This window comes from Oryctolagus cuniculus, chromosome 7 (assembly GCF_964237555.1).
Source record: "Oryctolagus cuniculus chromosome 7, mOryCun1.1, whole genome shotgun sequence".
NCBI classification, from domain to species: Eukaryota; Metazoa; Chordata; class Mammalia; order Lagomorpha; family Leporidae; genus Oryctolagus; species Oryctolagus cuniculus.
Genome location: NC_091438.1, coordinates 147,067,509 through 147,086,022, shown reverse-complemented (window position 1 = coordinate 147,086,022; position 18,514 = coordinate 147,067,509). Strand labels below are relative to the sequence as shown.

Genomic DNA, 18,514 nt, shown 5'->3' with positions numbered 1-18,514 from the left:
TTCTCAACTGAATATGCAACTTAATTCTCCTTCCCCTTGAAAGTTTTAACCTCAATTCAAAAGGAAATGGAGACGGAAGAGGGCAAAATATCTATGAACCATATAGGTATTAACTTTAGAAAATACACAGAATCTCTACCCATAATAACTATCACTACAATGCTATTATGTAAAGGCATAAAACAAGATACATTTCCTAATTAGATCTAGCCATTTTTGCTGTAAATTCTAGATTCCATTATACCAACTTTATTTTTTCCACAAAAATTAAGTTATAAAACATTTTCCCATTTGACTCAAAAAACAAAAACAAGGAACAGAGATGAACCAAGAGAAAAATGGATTCTATAAACCTCAGCTCTACTTACTCTGTGATCCTGGGCAAGTTTAACAACTTTTTATAATTTTAATAAAATAGGGATTAAAAATACCTCCATTTTACACCTCCCTTTTATACCTCCCTTAAAGTTAATGTGTATTCTCCTGTATTTTCAAAATTCTTTTAAGTTAAATTCCATTTCCAAATTTTAAGATTAATAACTTCACATGCAAGTTTTAAATACATGGCAAAATATGACAAAACTCAAATGTGATGGAACCAATGTATAGCTAAACAAAAAGTTCATATCCTAATAAGGAACTAAGGAATCAAAAGCATTTTGTGATACTATAAAAGTTATTTATTCACTATACACAGAACATGTCCCCTATAAAATGTACATGTAAATCACTAAAAAGTATAATTTGGTGAACATTTTCTCATTACAGAACATACTAAATCAGTTGGGATAACAGCTCTCTGTCTGCCTCAAAATAATCTAATTATAGCACCCAGAATCTCCTTTATATCTAATGCAAAGTTAAATACTTATTTGTGGGATTATTTCCTAATGTATTTGACGAGGCAGAGTTAACAATTTAATATAACTCTAGTATATTACAGTAACGGCACAATAAATCAGTTTATTACAGATTGAAACATTTTTTCATTATTAATGGGGTGCAAACAAATACTGGATACTTTTTAAAAGGCAGATAAACCACAAAATTACTTATCTTTGATAGTATATCGGGTTTATAATTACATTAAGATGTGAATGGTGTAATATAGTTACAAATAATACACCTCAAACAAAACAGTGAGGCCATATGTAATGATACACAAGATTGTGCTCAGTAGACATTTATTGAATATGGGAATTATCTATTTTTCTATCCAATTACTTAGTACAATATTTTGCCCACTGTTAAGGGCTCAATAAATATTCACTGAACATACTGATTAGGAAAGAGGTGAGAAGAGATGGGCCCCCTCAGCTGGATGTCAAGTATAATTGGAATCTACGTGGGAAAAAGTGGTTAAAGAAGTCAACTGTATGTGGTATTTAAGCAAATATACTCAGATGCCAACGAAGCAAATGATTAAGCAGAAAATACTGGCACCAGAATAAACAAAGGCAAAGTTTGCCAATAATGGCTAAAGAGGAATTTTAAGGAGAATCCAGAAAAAATTTATATTGGACCATACCTTTTCCCACCCAATTCAGTTTGAGACAGACCAATAGAGGCACTGTAAGAGACTATGGCTGTCTTCCTTGATATTCAGACATCCTAGTTTCAAATAATTTATTATGGACCTGTTACCCATGAATCAATATAAACCTATTCATATTTAGGGATTAGTTTCCACAAGTACAAAGTTGAACTTCCTTTTATTTGTCCTAAAATGCTTACTTTCAAACTTGAAGGGACTTCAATTATTCCATGTAGTTTTCGATAATTCTTTTATCTTTTCAGACCAGAGTCAAAATATTCGTACAGTATTCATACTGCAGCACCTTCCACCCACCCTTTGGTCGCTTGAACTGCCCTTCTTTGGTTCTTTTTCCGCTTTCAGATCTTTCTTGAAGTGTAGTAAGCAGAACTGTACTGGGTATTCCAGCTGCAGTTTGGTCTTAAATAAAAGAAGGATGTTTGTCAGTTTGGTTTTCTTTTATTCTTCTCTGTGGTATACAGGATTTTGTTAGTTGAACTGGATGTAGCAGCTTACTGGGCCAAATTTTCAAGAGAATAGTACAACAGCCCCCAGGTCTTTTCCCTGGGTTGTAACTTAACAGCTCATACTCTACATGTAGCACCTTTCCTTTCTCACTGAAGCATTATCTCTCATTTTTTCTTCTTGCTTACTTGGCTTAAAAACAAAAACAAAAACACACGCAGAGAAATCTTAGGCAAAAAGAGAGGTGAAGTTGTCAGCCCTCACTTGAATGGTGATATGACTACTCTAATATTGAGCCCAGTGCCAGACACCCAGTAGGTACTCAAATCTTGGACTCAACTATGCAACCCCAAATTAGCTTAAAACACCATAAAGATCCTTATCAAGTATGAGTAGACTATGAAATATTATGGCTCAACTACAATAGTCCTTTTGAAGCTGTTAGGTACATCACTTTAGGAACAACATCAAGGTTCTAAAGAAAATACACCGAATTTAAAAATAATCCAATGCAAAAAGCAGAAGCATCAGGCCTTCTACTTCTATACAGAGACCAAGAACAATTTCAATGGGCTATGTCCTCAATCTACTCTGAATAATTCACTGAAAGAAAAAAATACATAATAACCAGGCCTGGGCTTAAATCCTCCTGGCTCTGCCTTTTACTTTTTTCTTCGTGTTTCAGTTTCCTTATTTATCATACAGGGAAAATTAAAGTATCTTTCTCATAGGGTTTTGTGAAGAGAAAATTAGTCAAATAAAGCCTCTCAAAGAGTGTCTGGCACATCATAAATACTTGAAAAATTTTTAAGTTGTAACTGTCATTACAAAGTAGCTAGAATTCAAACGATAAAACACCTATGCTCCTTCCCCTAAGTTACTTAATACTAACTGCTCACCAACATCAATGAAAAGAAATTTAAATCATGCCATAAACATTCAGGTTTAATGCAGCTAGTTTAGGAAGGGGCAGAGAATTATTGATTCATCTAATAACAAAGTATAAACTTGTAACTAGCTGACTCAATTTCATCTGAATGTGTTATCTAACACTACCAAATAACTTGTAAGTTACTTAACCCAAGAGGGTTAATGAAAAATCATGAAACAACTTGACATTACATATGGAATTTTTAAGTATTATGTAAAAGAAGTAGCTTTCTGGCAAGTTCTATCATCTCCAAGGTAAGTTAGCTGTGCCCAGTGCAACATTGATTAAAAAATATTCCTACAGCTACAAAAGGCTATTTCCACTATTATTATTTTAGAATCATATTTAGTACTATAATAATTCCAGTTAATCATTATTTCCTTCATTTTGTTTTTATTATAGCATGTTTGCTTAATTTACAGCAAGCAGAAAATAAGCTGGGTCTTATTTTGATCCAAACATTGATGTTTTAAAGGTTGTACACAATATTTGTTAAAAAGAACATATAAAAATACCTTTTTAGAAGCTTCTATAAGAAAGAAAATACAAAGTTTAACCCCACAACTTTCCTCTTTTCTAGAACTGCAAACTACTGCTACAGTTTTAAATAGACTTTTTGTTGTTTAAACTATACATCCAGGAAAATCTAAAAAAATTAAAGAAACGTGCATATAAATGATTGCATAGCAGAACATGAACATTAACTGCAAACAGTAAAGAAATGAAAGTTAGAAATACTATCAAATGTACAAAGGTTCTAGAATCAATCCTTCACATTCCACAAACAGTATCTAAAAACCATCCCATTGTTCTTCACAGGCAAAGCCTAGATTTCTAAAACCAAAATTGGAAAAAATATTCCTCTAAAAGGAATCGTTTTCCCACAATATTACTTAGATCTGCAAGCAAGCAATCTGAGATTTTAAAAAGATGCTAGCTTTTTACTCTGAAATGAGATTGGACGTGTCAAGTCACTTTATTGCCTCAAAACGATCTTTCAGAGAAATACTAGAAATTATAAATGGTTAAGGGCATTACTTGCTCATTTTTAGTCAGCTACATTGATAATTAAAAACTGAGAGATGACTCTTGCTTAAAACTAATCCTTTTCCCAAATTATTTTAAATTTCATGGCACCACAGAATCACCTAGAATGGGGAGTGTTGTCTTTCAACTTGCCTCACATTAAATAAAACTGAGGTGTGAAGAGTAAGCCTCCCTCATAAAGAGGCAGGCATGTTTTGATACAAATGCACATGCCAAGTGCTATAAGCATCAAAATTCCGTTTTACACTATGCACACGCACACAAACAAAACTTACTTTGAAACAACTTACTTGCTTCTAACAGCAGTAAGAAAGCTAATCAACAATGCTTCATAAACTTCAGAGTTAACTACATAATATTCTTTTCCCCTTCAAATTATTTCTGCCATTATTGACCTGCTCAAATTCTAAGGTGGGTTCTTCTGATGTATGTATGTTCTACATCTTTATAAAGACCAGAAAAAAAGCAGTGAAGGCTCCATGTTTCAGCCAAAAACTCATTGCCCTGAAAATGCTACTTAACCCAGCTGGGGGCATTCCCCCAAATAGTGGGGTCAGCAAAAGAACTAGTCCAAACTGTGTCATAAATAAACTATTAACAAGGGCCTACACATCTCGACAAAACATAAAGGTCCACCCTGAACCTACTGTGTGAGCAGTCAGTGTTGTACTGTGGCTACTTAGCTTTTGTATCATTCTATCTTATTAGCAAGCTACAGCTCTAGGTTAACACTTCTACCAAATATGGATATGAAAGTTCATTTTTAATGAGACAATGTTGCAAATTAAGGTCAACCAACATCTTTTCACCAAATACTTCAAGCATAAAAAATGAGAATCTTTACAAAAATATACAGAGACACCACAAATTGGTAGCTGCCCATAACATTAAACAAACTGGACTCTTAAGAGTGGCTTCTCAACAGCATATCATTTTAATTATAACCATTGCCTGCTACAGGGAAAACTAACAAGTGTTTTTTAAGCATCATTGCAACATTGTATTCCTGATAATTTAAGTAAACCAAACTATGAGTAAATGAATGATACATGCCTAAAAATTATCATGGTTTATGCTATCAGTGGCCACTGGACTTAGGACTAGTCCAAGACCTTGATCTAGATTTTGACCTAGACCTAGACTGTGATCTTGACTGAGATTTGGATCTAGGTGGTTCTTTTTTCCTTGATTCCTTTTCATCTCTTGAGCCAGACTTATAATGTGTTTTGGAATCTGTTTTAGAGGTGCCTCTAGTTTTGGTGTGAGATGCAGACCTAGAACGTGATTTAGCCTTCATTTCTTTCTTGGGCTGGGACTTGGACCGTGATCTTGAATTGGATTTAGATCTTGAAAAAGATCGATTTCGGTGTTTGAATCTTTCAAAACAGAGGAGAGATACAATTAGAGTAAAAATTAGATTCTATATTAATCAAATTTGTTATTTTTAGAGCAAAAGTTCACTCTGAAATTGAAAAATGTATGAGTCTTTTTCAAAGCAAAGTTATTTACCTATCATTGTCGGAATGGCTTCTGCTACGGCGAGGTCTTCCAGTCGGTCTACTGCTAAAAAGCATATCAGAAAAAGCAAACAGTGACAAATGTCTATATATAGTCTTAAATTTCTAATTAAAACTGAACCATAAAACTTTTTAAATGATACATTAAAATATTTTTAGTCTGAATGAAGCATTCAAAGTATACAATTAAAGTAAAAACATTAAAATGCTAGCAAACATTTTTAACAGATCATTGTACATCACACTTACTTTCTAGGACTATAAGATCTTCTATAGTTGTAATCAAAAGACCGACTTCTTGATCTCCTTCTTTCATAACTTCGGCTTCTAGAACGCCTGTATCTGTCATAATCATCATAACGTGAAGAACTGTACACATTCCTCCCTTCCTTGGCTTTCATCTGATTTGGTGCTATGAAAGACAAAAAACAAGTATATGGAAATACTAAAAATTTAAGCCCTCAAATTACAGGAGAAAAATTTTTGTATCCCCTCCTCTGCATACCAAAGGAATCATATGTATTTTGGCAGCTGTTAGAGGTGCTTCTTATTTTCGTGTTGAGATGCTGAAAACGATTTAGCCTCAATTCTTTTTTGGGATGGGTTAAGGTTTACTATAAATATTCATCTTGGAACAGGTACTTTTAAGGAAGTCTATTAGCCTCTGGTGGCAAATCAAAGCCAGGAGCCAAGAGATTCTTCCATGTCTCCTGTGTGGGACAGAGCATTTAGGCCATCCTCCGCTGTTTTCCCAGCCACATTTGCAGCAGGGAGCAGAAGTGGAGCAGCTGGACTGGAACTGGCACCAGTGTGAGATGCCAGCATCACAGACGGTGGGTTTACCTGATACAGCACAACGCTGGCCCCAAGAAGTTAAGAGTTCAAAATTGAGATATTTTGAACCATATGCTGATTTGGAATTATCCTGCTATAGTGTCCATTTATTAGAAATATAATTGAGAATAATATTTACCAATGGCCTATGAACAAATGTGTAGGGTCAAAATGTATAGTTTTGACAAACCATAACAAAATAAAGTGGAAGAAGGTAACACCCATTGAATATCATATACACACCCACACCCTTGGCCAGTCTTCCTTATATTATCTCATTCAGTTCTATAAAGCAGAAACTTCGTGTACGTACATCTAAGTAACATAGTAAATACCCAGGAACTCATAACCCAACTCAACAACTAGAGGATTACCAATAACTTTCTTTTTATTTTTAAAAATTTATTTGAGAGGTAGAACTACACAGAGAGGGAAGGAGGGACAGAAAAAGGTCTTCCATCCAATGTCACTCCTCAAATGGCCAGAGCTGGGCTGATCTGAAGCCAGGAGCCAGGAAGCTTCTCTGAGTCTCCAATGCACGCGCAGGGACCCAAGCACTTGGGCCATCCTCCACTGCCTTCCCAGGCCACAGCAGAGAGCTGGACTGGAAGAGGAGCAGCTGGCATATAAATTGGCACCCATATGGGATGTGGTGCCGCAGGTAGAGGCTTAACCTACTATGCCACAGTGACGCCCCCCCACTACTTTCTAGAGCAGCCAACTTTAATTCCTATTTTTTTTTTTTTTTTTTGACAGGCAGAGTGGACAGTGAGAGAGAGAGAGACAGAGAGAAAGGTCTTCCTTTTGCCATTGGTTCACCTTCCAATGGCCGCTGCGGCCGGTGTGCTGTGGCCAGTGCACCGCGCTGATCCGATGGCAGGAGCCAGGTGCTTCTCCTGGTCTCCCATGAGGTGCGGGGCCCAAGCACTTGGGCCATCCTACCACTGCACTCCCGGGCCACAGCAGAGAGCTGGCCTGGAAGAGGGGCAACCGGGACAGAATCCGGCACCCCAACCGGGACTAGAACCCGATGTGCCAGCACCGTAGGCAGAGGATTAGCTTAGTGAACCGCGGTGCCGACCTAATCCCTATTTCTAATATCTTGCCTGAGGTAACACAATAACTAAGCTAGAATTCAAACCCAGTACTCCTGACTCAACAGTATACAGCTAACATCTGACATGTGCTTACATAATGATAAAAGCCAGGTGCTGTGGCACAGTGGGTTAATGCCCTAGTCTGAAGCGCTGGCATCTCACATGGGTGCCAGTTCAAGACCTGGTTGCTCCACTTCCAATCCAGCTCTCTGCTATGGCCTGGGAAAGCAGCAGATGGCCCAAGTCCTTGGGCCCTTGCACCCGCGTGGGAGACCCGGAAGAAGCTCCTGGCTTCGGATGGGCGCAGCTCTAGCCATTGCGGCCAATTGAGGAGTGAACCAACGGATGGAAGACCTCTCTCTCTCTGCCTCTCCTCTCTGTGTAACTGACTTTCAAATAAATAAATTAAAAAAACAAAAAACAAAACATGTGCTATGACAAAGTCTAGGTTTAATCCATTATGTTTCCCAGTCCATTTCCATAGCTATACACACCCACATTAACTATTCAATTATACTGTGAAAATCTTTATGAAGAAGGGAGATGACAAGAGATGCAGAACTTTCTATGTTGTATTCTCTATCTCCAGTTTTTTGTTTTTTGTTTTTTTTTTGACAGGCAGAGTTAGAGAGAGAGAAAGGTCTTCCTTCCGTTGGTTCACCCCCAAAATGGCTGCAGCGGATGGCGCGCTGCACCGATCCAAAGCCAGGAGCCAGGTGTTTCCTCCTGGTCTCCCATGTGGATGCAGGGCCCAAGGACTTGGGCCATCCTCCACTGCACTCCCGGGCCGCAGCAGAGAGCTGGACCCATCTCCAGTTATTATTAACTGGGGCCAGTGTTGTGGTGCAGAACCTTAAGCCACCTCCTATGATGCTGGCATCCTATATGAACAATTAGGTCAAAGTTCTGGCTGCCCCACTTCCATTCTAGCTCCCTGCTAATGCCTGAGAACGCAGCATAAAGCTCACCTTAGCACCTGGGCCTCACTTAGGAGACCTGGATGGAGTTCCAGGCTCCTGATTTCAACCTGCCCTAGGCCAGGCCATCTGGGGAGGGAACCAGTGGACGAAGATCTGTCTCTCTCTGCCTTTCAATAGTTAATCATTTTTCAAAAAAGCCAGTTCAGAGTACTGACTGAATGCTAATATATCACAGGCACTCTGATCTCCACATTGTATCTACACTTACCTTGGAACTTTATAATCCATATGAGAAGTGAACACCTATTCAAGATACCATATCTTCTCAAAAATTATTTTTGGAGTTTTGAACAAACTGCATCAATACTTACAAGAAATCTCAAAATGACGTCTAAAAGTAACAATATTACACCTGTTAGGTGTGAGGGTACTTACTCTTCCGATCTCCCTGTGCAAACTGTATTTCAATCTGACGTCCACAAATCCATTTTCTGTCCAGATTATGTAAAGCATCTTCAGCATCACGAACATCCTCAAATGTGCTAAATGTTAAGGGGCTTGGGAAGTTTTGCAGCTTTATAATGGAAGTTCAGTTGGTAAGCCTGAAACAACTCACAATCTCCCAATATTGTTCTAGAAATTCAACCAACCAGACCCCACTTAATAGTTGGTTGATTCAGCCATTATATTTCACAGTAGAAAAGCAGTTGTTATTTTCTAAGGAATACATTTTTGAAAACACATGTGAATACACACTGTGAAATTATTATCAACATAAGATCCGTTACAACTGAATCACCAAGATAACCTATAAAACTGTTTTTTCCTGAGTATTAAGAATTAACTTTTTACAAAACAAGATAAAAATTAAAAATGCCAGTCAATTCTATGTTGGAGGCTAAAAAAAGGATTTCTTAAAATAAAACCAAAATACTATTGTCCATATATTTGCTTCAAATAAAAAAAATGCCAATAGTTCTTGTGTAAGCAAGCAGAATATACCTTACCTTCCAAGAGATGAAAACACTGACTTCAAACTTATTTTGCTGTTTTTTTCTGAGGTGTCTACAATTTCATATAGCTGTCTTCCTTGCACTGCATATGGAAGACTGGGACACTAGCCATTGTGGGTATCAAGACAGAGTCAAGCAACATGACAATCACTACATCAAAAGCACATCAGATCCATGCACAGACTGGGAGGCATGCCATCAAGAGAAAGACCACTGTAAGGATTCCTAGCTTGGAAAGTCCTAACCATGCTCTTACATACATATGGTCACTTCAAAAAGTTTATGGAAAATGAAATTAAGTTAGCTTTGGTGCAAAACAACCGAAATCTAGGCATTTCCACCCATAATATGCATTCTCCATGAACTTTCTGAAGACCCCATGTACAGCTTCCTGCAGTTTGGTCTGGGACTGGTTTTTCCAATGTTAAGGATTTCAAAATAATATTTACCAGCTTTAAGCAGTAACTGGATACTCACTTTAGTTTGAGAAGCTAAGTGGTCTTGTGTCCCCATTGAAGTCAGTAATAACACAGTGAAAACTCTTGGCCTGACATACTCATTCCACCCAAACCCTTTCGCTAAAACCACCATTTTAACCCAAGCCAAGCACACGTTGAAGGCAAAGTTTGATAATAAAAGGTTCGGAAGGGAGCGTGGGTAAATTCGGGTATGGGTTTTCATTCTATCCTATATATAAATCACTGTTCTAGCTTGCCTGTGTTTATTTGAGAACACCAGAATGTAGATTTAGACGATTAAAAACCATTTCCTGGGCCGGCACCGCGGCTCAGTAGGCTAATCCTCCGCCTAGTGGCGCCGGCACACCAGGTTTTAGTCCCAGTTGGGGCGCCGGATTCTGTCCTGGTTGCCCCTCTTCCAGGCCAGCTCTCTGCTGTGGCCAGGGAGTGCAGTGGAGGATGGCCCAGGTGCTTGGGCCCTGCACCCCATGGGAGACCAGGAAAAGCACCTGGCTCCTGCCATCGGATCAGCGCGGTGCGCTGGCTGCAGCGTGCCGGCTGTGACGGCCATTGGAGGGTGAACCAACGGCAAAAGAAAGACCTTTCTCTCTGTCTCTCCCTCTCTCTCACTGTCCACTCTGCCTGTCAAAAAAACAAAAAACAAAAAAACAAAAACATTTCCTGAAGTGACAGACTCCCTTTGAAGACGGAAGCTAGCATTCCTTTATTCCATAGACTAAGTGGTCTGGACCACTCAACTTACCACTTTCTGTTCTGAAAGGAGTTAAGGACTGCAGATTTCTAGTTCTCTGCCCGAGGTTAAATGGAAGCAGGGGTTTTCTCAAGTCTTAAATAATTGGGCTTTCAAGTGAAAAGGCAAAGGCTGATGGGAAGATCAGAACCTTGAATACTGTAACTGAGCCTTCCTCCAAGGTTAATGCAGTTGGGTTATAAACTAATTAAAAGGTTAAGTTCCCTTAATGGGCATTGTACTACTTTATCTATTACCCCAAGAGACAGGATATAGTAATTTTAAGGAGTTACACCAAGAGCTGCACAGATTATTAACCAGAGCAGAGCATCCTCTGGGGGTACCCTCAAAACAGAAACCTGGGCTGGATGGCAAGGTTCTGCTTTACCTGTTAAGCTAGGGACAGGAAGAGAAGGCTAAGTGGAACAATCAGGTAGAAGAGACAGCAGCAGGAAGGGCAGACAAATATCACTCTGATGCCACTCACAGGGAAATTTATACTTCATGGTCTTTCTAAAAATGAAACTGATAAGCCTGTTACTTCTTTTTAGTTATTTCAAGACCCCTGAAGACTTAGTGGGTATATATTTAAAAGCGATCACTCTTCTTTGGATTCCCTTTGTATGACTTCTCTACTTACAGATCACATAGTCACTGCTGCCAACCCTGGCTCCCAGGCCACCCCAAAACAGGTAAAATCAGGTCAGCATTGTAAGCCCAATGCACTACTACTTTTATTTACAAAGCCAGATATAGCCACTGTCCTCCGTAACAGAGCTTTGCAACCAATTCCCACTACTGTCCTTGATCACTGGCCCTGTAGGAGTAGCTTTTGGCCTTTTCCTTAAGTCTCCCTAGGACTCCAGTAACAAACACTTCAAGAGTCACTGAATTTAAGCATAGAATTTTTCTTAGCCTGAGGCTCACAGCCTGTATCTTTTGCTATAGGGAGCCGTTCTCACAGAAGAGAAGGTGACCTGAAACTCTTGAGCCAGGGATCAACTTCCCATAGATTCTGACTAGGCACCCCCGCCAGGATGAAGGCTTTCAGCAACCCATTCAGGGCTAACTGATCACATGTGCTGAAGCAGTGCATGGCCTACAGGCTTCACAGAGCTAATTCCAGAAGTTAGGCATTTGTGTGTGCTCACAGCAGCCACTTTAAATCTATCCATAGACAGTATGAGTATTTCTAATGGATCTGACTGCACAAGGCCACCAGAACTGTTTCCAGGTAGCTCCCAGTACATGCATCGGTCTCCCCTTTGAGCAGGGCTCTGTGGCTTGACCCTAGAACCACATGCTACTCCCACAATCCCTGCCTGCTACTCTGTGGTTACTGGCTGCCTGGTCCAAAATAGAAACGTGCTGAATTTAAGCTTAGCAACAGTACATTCTCTTACTCTTTAACTTGAGAAGTTAAGAGAGTGCATTTATACAAGACCACAATCACAACATCAAAGGCCCACACAAATCAAGTTACAGGTTTTGTCACTAGACCAAACCAGAATTTTGTAAATTAACTGCTTACAAAACATTAAAAAAAAAAAAAAAAAAAGGAAAATAGTTATTCTGTAGGATACATCAGGTATGACTCCTTTAATCTTGGCCATCATTGAACTTCATCTTGACCTTTAACTCTTTAAGTGCTTGTCAGAAGGACTTGTCATGAGATGCTTGGCCAAATATGACAGATGGCTTTATCTTTAACTTTGAAAAACAACCTTTTCCCCCTTTTGTAGATAAAGCGAGGCTTTGTCTCCCATTAGGCTTGTCCTTCTTCCAGCTTTTCTTTATTTTTTCTTTTCCCAAACTCATCCCTTCTCTTCAAGCCTGATCCTTAAGAGGTCTTTGGCTTGTCTACTTGCCTTAAGTGTTGAACTCTACTCTAAAGGTTCTTTCATGCTTTCTCTTTGGGGTCGCCATAACTGTACAGCTTTACATTGTCTGAGGTAACAACAGAGGACAGCAAATTAGGGGACAATATTAAAGAAGTTTACCTCGTTATACAATTTGTTTTTGATCAAGTGATTCAAATTAACAAACAAGAATAGCAACTTTAATTGCTAAGCACAAGAACATATTAACTTTTAATTTGACTTAAAGGTGGTAGCAACCAGAGTGTATTCAAATTTAAATCACATATAATCACTGATTTGAGTTTCAGCAGCATGAATGGGAATTTTTATAGTTTACTATTTTGGATTAACTTTAAGAAATAGTAAGAGCAACGTGAGTTGAAGTTAATTTTCAAAAATTTGACGACATTAAGACATTTATTAGAGGACAAAAATAAACTACTTTTTAGATGTTACCACTTACATAAACTTGAATTTCAAACGTCAACACCCCTCACTAATCAGCCTTCTGAAGAAAGGATATTGAACATAAGCAAATCCTCTTGGACGGCGAGTGTAGAAATCAAGCGGAACATACACATCAACTATAGGACCATAGCGACCAAACTCGCGCCGTAAATCTTCAGACCTAAAACATCATAAAAAGACCTCAATTTTTTTGTTCACGTCCTTAAGAGTTTCTTGGTAAGCAGCAGTTATGCGGCTGTAATAATTCTCAATCAATGGAAGGGATTGTGGATAATAAGAGTGTGATCGGGTAGGTCTTTCTCAGCTTTCCAAATCTCAACATTAAGAGCCAACTTTAACCCGCTATATCCCAGTGTGCTATATACAGAACACCTGTACAGCCTTAAATCGAGCAACAAATATACCACTTATGGTAACTTTAAACATGATGTCAAAATGGCCTGCAGAATTGAAAACGTGGGACTTAATAGGTCAAGAACATACAAAAATGTTCAGGCTATATAGCTTTTCAATGAAGAACAGCAATGGAAAATGAAGATGCAGTTTGTAACTAAATCACTATTTCGCACTAATCAAGAAAAAATATGAAGGTACTAAAAAAAGCTTGTGGAAAACGGTATTAAAACATGTTTATATTGATGCAAAAAATGTCGAAATCCATGCACCGTTTTCATAACACGCATTTCCACTAACTTTTCAGACTCCCCCCATACATGGATTTTGACTTTTTTTCACTAAACTTAGCTTTCGTTTTCATAAAAGGTACAGCAGCACATAATTGTATGTAAGCACCGCTGTTTTTCTTTTACAGTATCGATTCTATTACTCTGAAAAATACCAAGCTTATTTTTACCCTAAAAATTTCAGCGACAGGGTTTGCCAGGGTAGGCATTCCTCTGAAAAATTAGTCACAAATATATTATATAAAAACTCCCTTCAATAGCACAAAGGGGGAAATTTCCCCTAGACGTTAAAATAATTACTATTGCTTTCTTTCCTACTTTAGGATGGAAAGCAATAAATCAAAGTTGACGCAAAAAGCTCTCAACAACTTATTTTTTTGTCTGTAGACCGATCATCTGCGACAGACGAAGCCTCAGCTTGTGATAAGATCGCTTCCCCAAATCCTTAAAGGCAGCTCGAAGCAATTAAGGGACCTGGTTAAGAACAAAGCCTATTTAAGGCACGGTCCGGCTTAATCTAATTTAGCTACCAACCGCCTAATGGCAGAAGCTTCCTAAGTCCTCTTTCTGAAAGCGTGCCCAGATTTCCGGGGGACGGGAAGAACTTCGCCATTTAACTGGAAAAATGTCATCTCCCAAATTCAACATTCTTTTTACCCAAATATCGCCTCCGGACCAAGACCCACACACGTAACCCCAAAAGGATCAGCAAATGCTCCGCCACGTTCTTCCCTCTCAGTCCCGTTATCGCACTCGAATTTTTGCTTTAAACTAAAAAAAAAAAAAAAAAAAAAAAAAAAAAAGGTGCCGGGGCCGAGGGGGCGCGCGCCACCAAAGAACGTGAACTTCCAGCCCCAGGGAGCGGACGCGCGGCGGCGGCTGGCGGGCCGCGCCAAGCCAGCGCCGAGGGTGGCAGGGGCGCCGCGCTGCCATGGAGAACGGGCCCGCGCTCCGCGCCGCCGGCAGGGGCGCCGCCCTCGCTCCCACGCGGCGGCGGGGGCCGGCGGCGCGGCCTAGTTCGGGCGCCAAAGCGGGCCCCGAGCCCGCCATCTTCGCCCCTTCCCCTCCCCCGGCCAGCGCCGCGCCGCCGCTCGCTCCTCGCCGCGCAGGCCCGGGGTCCCGGTGCAGGACCTACCTGGTGTCGTCCGCCACGTTCCTGACGAACAGAGACGTGTTCGGGGGGCGCAGGTAGCGGGACATGGCGGCGGCGTGAGTCTCGGCCGAGGGCACTAACGGGCTCAACAAACCGTCCGCGGCCGAACCTCAGACAGACACACGCACACAGAGCCAGAGCGCTCCGCTACGGCAACGGCCTCTTCTCGCGAGACTTCCCTCCCGCCTCCTCCCCCTGCCACTCCTCCCAGCTCGGCGCTGCGCCGGGACCGGCAACGGTTCTTTCCCGCGAGATCGCCGGGCGTGCGCGCGCGCCTGCGCAGACGGAGGCCGAGCACGCGCCGCGGCTGGGGGGCGGTCATTGGCTGCTTGCGCCGTCCCTTCCCTTCCCCCTCTCGCCCGCTTTTTCTTTCTTTAGCGCTACGTTTTCCCGCCCTTTTCTGCCCTGCAGCTCCCCGCCGCCCCACAGAAAGCAGGAGGCGGACATTTTGGCCCCTACGCCAGACTTTTATAGAGTAATTAGCAAGCGGACGGAGTTCTTAGCATTATGATTCGGAAAGCCTGACCCAAAAATGTCCTGTGTGGGCCGTCTTACGCCCTGGCTTTTATTAGATCTCTGACAGCCTGAGAAGAACGTGGGTGCAGAAAGGAAGGCGGTGTTGGGCCCCGCAGCTTCGCCGGGCTGAAGGCCGTTCCCGTCGTGCGGATCCTTGGCTGTGGAGGGCTCCCTGGGCTCTGCTCCAGTTCTCTATTGCAGCGGTTCTCCAGCTTTTCGGTCTCGGAACCCCTTCGCACTCAGAGACACTGGAAGGCCTCGCTCCCCCAGTTTTGTTTTTAAATTTCCTTTTAGTATGTGGGTGATAGCTACCAATATTTGCTGTTAGAACTTAAAATGGAGGCCGGCGCCGCGGCTCACTAGGCTAATCCTCCGCCTAGCGGCGCCGGCACACCGGGTTCTAGTCCCGGTCGGGGCGCCGGATTCTGTCCCGGTTGCCCCTCTTCCAGGCCAGCCCTCTGCTGTGGCCAGGGAGTGCAGTGGAGGATGGCCCAGGTGCTTGGGCCCTGCACCCCATGGGAGACCAGGAAAAGCACCTGGCTCCTGGCTCCTGCCATCGGATCAGCGCGGTGCGCCGGCCGCAGCGCGCCGGCCGCGGCGGCCATTGGAGGGTGAACCAACGGCAAAAGGAAGACCTTTCTCTCTGTCTCTCTCTCTCACTGTCCACTCTGCCTGTCAAAAAAAAAAAAAAAAAAGAACTTAAAATGGAGACAGCTGTGGCACAGTAGTACACCCCCCCCCCCCCCCTGCTCCGTCACATTATATCCTGTAGCCTCTGGAAAGCGACACTTTTTTTTTTTTTTTATTAATATTGAAACTTTGGGGGTAGTGTTTTTCTTTAAAGATTTGTGTATTTGAAAAGTAGAACGGGGCTGGGGGTGGGGGGAGAGGTTTCCCGTGTGCTGGTTCACCCCCCAACAGCCAGGGCTAGGCCAGGAGCCAGGGACTCCGCCTGGGTCCCCCCACTTGGGTGGCGGCTGTGGACTCCCAGGCGGGTGAGCAGGAAGCTGGGCTGGCCTTGGAGTAGCTGCGACTTGAACGTCAGCCTGGCGAGGACGGTCATGCCTGTCCGCAGTGGCACTCTTCTCTTTTGTGAGCGCATGGACATGGAAAAGGCGAGGCGTGTGGACCCGGGGGACCTGCTCTGTGTGATTCCATTTCCGGAGATGAGGGACTTCCTGTTAGACTGTGTGGCCTGGAGGAGGGCTTAGTTAAAGTGAACTGTTATTGCGTCAGTCGGTGTCCAAAGCAACTGAGTGAGTGGCATGGCTGGGGATGGTGTCTAGTGCTCTGTGGCCGAGCTGTTGTCTCCACACTGGTGTTGCCCAAGAAGCCTTGCACACTGGATTCATTCAGTGTTTGTTTTTTTATTTTGACAGGCAGAGTGGACAGTGAGAGAGAGAGAGAAAGGTCTTCCTTTGCTGTTGGTTCACCCTCCAATGGCCGCCGTGGCTGGCGCGCTGCGGCCAGCGCACCGCGCTGATCCGATGGCAGGAGCCAGGTGCTTCTCCTGGTCTCCCATGGGGTGCAGGGCCCAAGCACTTAGGCCATCCTCCACTGCACTCCCTGGCCACAGCAGAGAGCTGGCCTGGAAGAGGGGCTACCAGGACAGAAACCGGCGCCCCAGCCGGGACTAGAACCCGGTGTGCCGGCGCCGCAAGGCGGAGGATTAGCCTAGTGAGCCGCGGCGCCAGCTCATTCAGTGTTTATTGATTGCCTATCGGTGCCAGGCCTCGTGCTGGATATTCAATGAGGAGCAGCATGGGGCTTATATTTGGAGAGGGGCTGACAATAGAAACAAGTAACTAAGTGCAGCCTTGGTATCTGGAAGAAGTGGTAGTGTAATAGAGGCGATTTTTGTTTGTAGTTTCAAAAACAGTGTTGTCTAGAAAGGCCTTGCTGAACAAGTGTGTTCCCTGCCCCCTCAGTTAAGTACTTTTTAGGGGCTTGAAAACAGACTCTTGCAAATTATCTTAATCAATGCCGAAAATGTAGAGAACTGTGGCTACTCAGTTTACTAGGTGAGTTTACTCCAGAGCCTAATGGATTATCAGTGCCCTATACATGTGGATGGAACTGCTGTGTCATTTGTGGGCCCTGTAGCACCCTGAAAATCCGTGTTCAAAATGTATTATGAATTTCAGCGGGGGGCTAGTAGCACTGTGGCTCTGAATTGCGCCACACTTTGCAAGCATCTGTGGTCCTCGCACCACTTTGGGTCTAGGTTGCTCCGCTGCCAATGCAGCTTCCCAGCCGATGCAGTTGGGAGTCAGCATATGATGGCCCAGGTGCTTGGGTCCCTGTCGCCCATGTAGGAGACTTGGATGGAGTTCCTGGCTTTTGGATTTGCCCTAGTACAACACGGCCTAAACCTTTGCAGCCATCTGGGGACTGAACCAGTGGATGGAAGACCTCTCTCTCTTCCTCTCCTTCGCTCTCTCTGCCTCCTTCCCTCTCCATTGCACTGCCTTTCAAATAAATAAATCTTAATAAACTGGTTCTCTCCCCAGATGCTTACAACAGCCAGGTCTAGGTCAGGCTGAAGCCAGGACCCAAGAACTCAATCTGGCTCTCCCACATGAATGGCTGGCACCCAAGTACTGAAGCCATCACCTACTGCCCCTAGGGTGTACATTAGCAGGAAGCTGGATCTGAAGTAGAGCCAGGACTCGAACCCAGGCACTCTGCGGCAGGATGTGGGTGTCCCAAGCAGAGTGTTAGGTGTGTCTCAGACTCCTGCTCCTAGGAAAGTGCTCTGTGGGCACCGCCTCTCATCTTGAAGAAACTGTTTCATTGGAATTCATGTCAGAAACCCACTCTCCTTGGATCCTCTTCTCAGAACTTCACAAATGAGACCTGAACGTAAAATAGATCGCTATGTATTCTTCTGTGAGTGACCACATAGATACCATACGTAGTAAGCCGCACTGCTGCTTGCCGGTAGGGGGTCCCAGGGACAAATTCTGTGTTAAGTCAGTGGAATTAGGAGGCTGTCCCCATATTCCCCATATGCAGAACCAAACCCTTGAGTCAAATACAACATCCATGAGCTGATGCTGTGGCGTAGCAGGTAAAGCTGCCACCTGCAATACCAGCATCCCGTATCCGTGCTGGTTTGTGTCCTGGCTGCTCCACTTGCAAACCAGCTCCCCACTAATGCACCTAGGAAAGCAGTGGAAGATGGCACTCCCTGCCATCTCTGTGGGTAGATGAAGCTCCTGGCTTCAGCCTGGCCCCGTGCTGGCTGTTGTGACCATCTAGGGAGTGA

General features: G+C 42.8%; 1 protein-coding gene across 7 annotated transcripts; it reads right to left on the bottom strand.

Annotated features, from left to right (window-relative positions):
- Positions 1–657: 657 nt before the first annotated feature.
- SRSF10 (serine and arginine rich splicing factor 10) lies at positions 658–14,974 on the bottom strand. 7 transcript variants are annotated; one of them, XM_008265683.4, is made up of 7 exons: positions 14,713–14,974; positions 12,950–13,054; positions 8,781–8,884; positions 5,744–5,906; positions 5,487–5,540; positions 5,252–5,353; positions 658–1,954 (listed from the first exon to the last, which is right to left on the bottom strand). In XM_008265683.4, exons 1-7 carry the CDS (start codon positions 14,775–14,777, stop codon positions 1,894–1,896), a joined length of 654 nt encoding a protein of 217 aa, XP_008263905.2. In that variant the 5' UTR covers positions 14,778–14,974; the 3' UTR covers positions 658–1,893. The 7 variants fall into 7 exon arrangements, with proteins under 7 accessions (XP_008263905.2, XP_069935197.1, XP_008263906.2 ...); XM_070079096.1 differs by having other exon boundaries at positions 5,487–5,537; XM_008265684.4 differs by lacking the exon at positions 5,252–5,353.
- Positions 14,975–18,514: the final 3,540 nt, after the last annotated feature.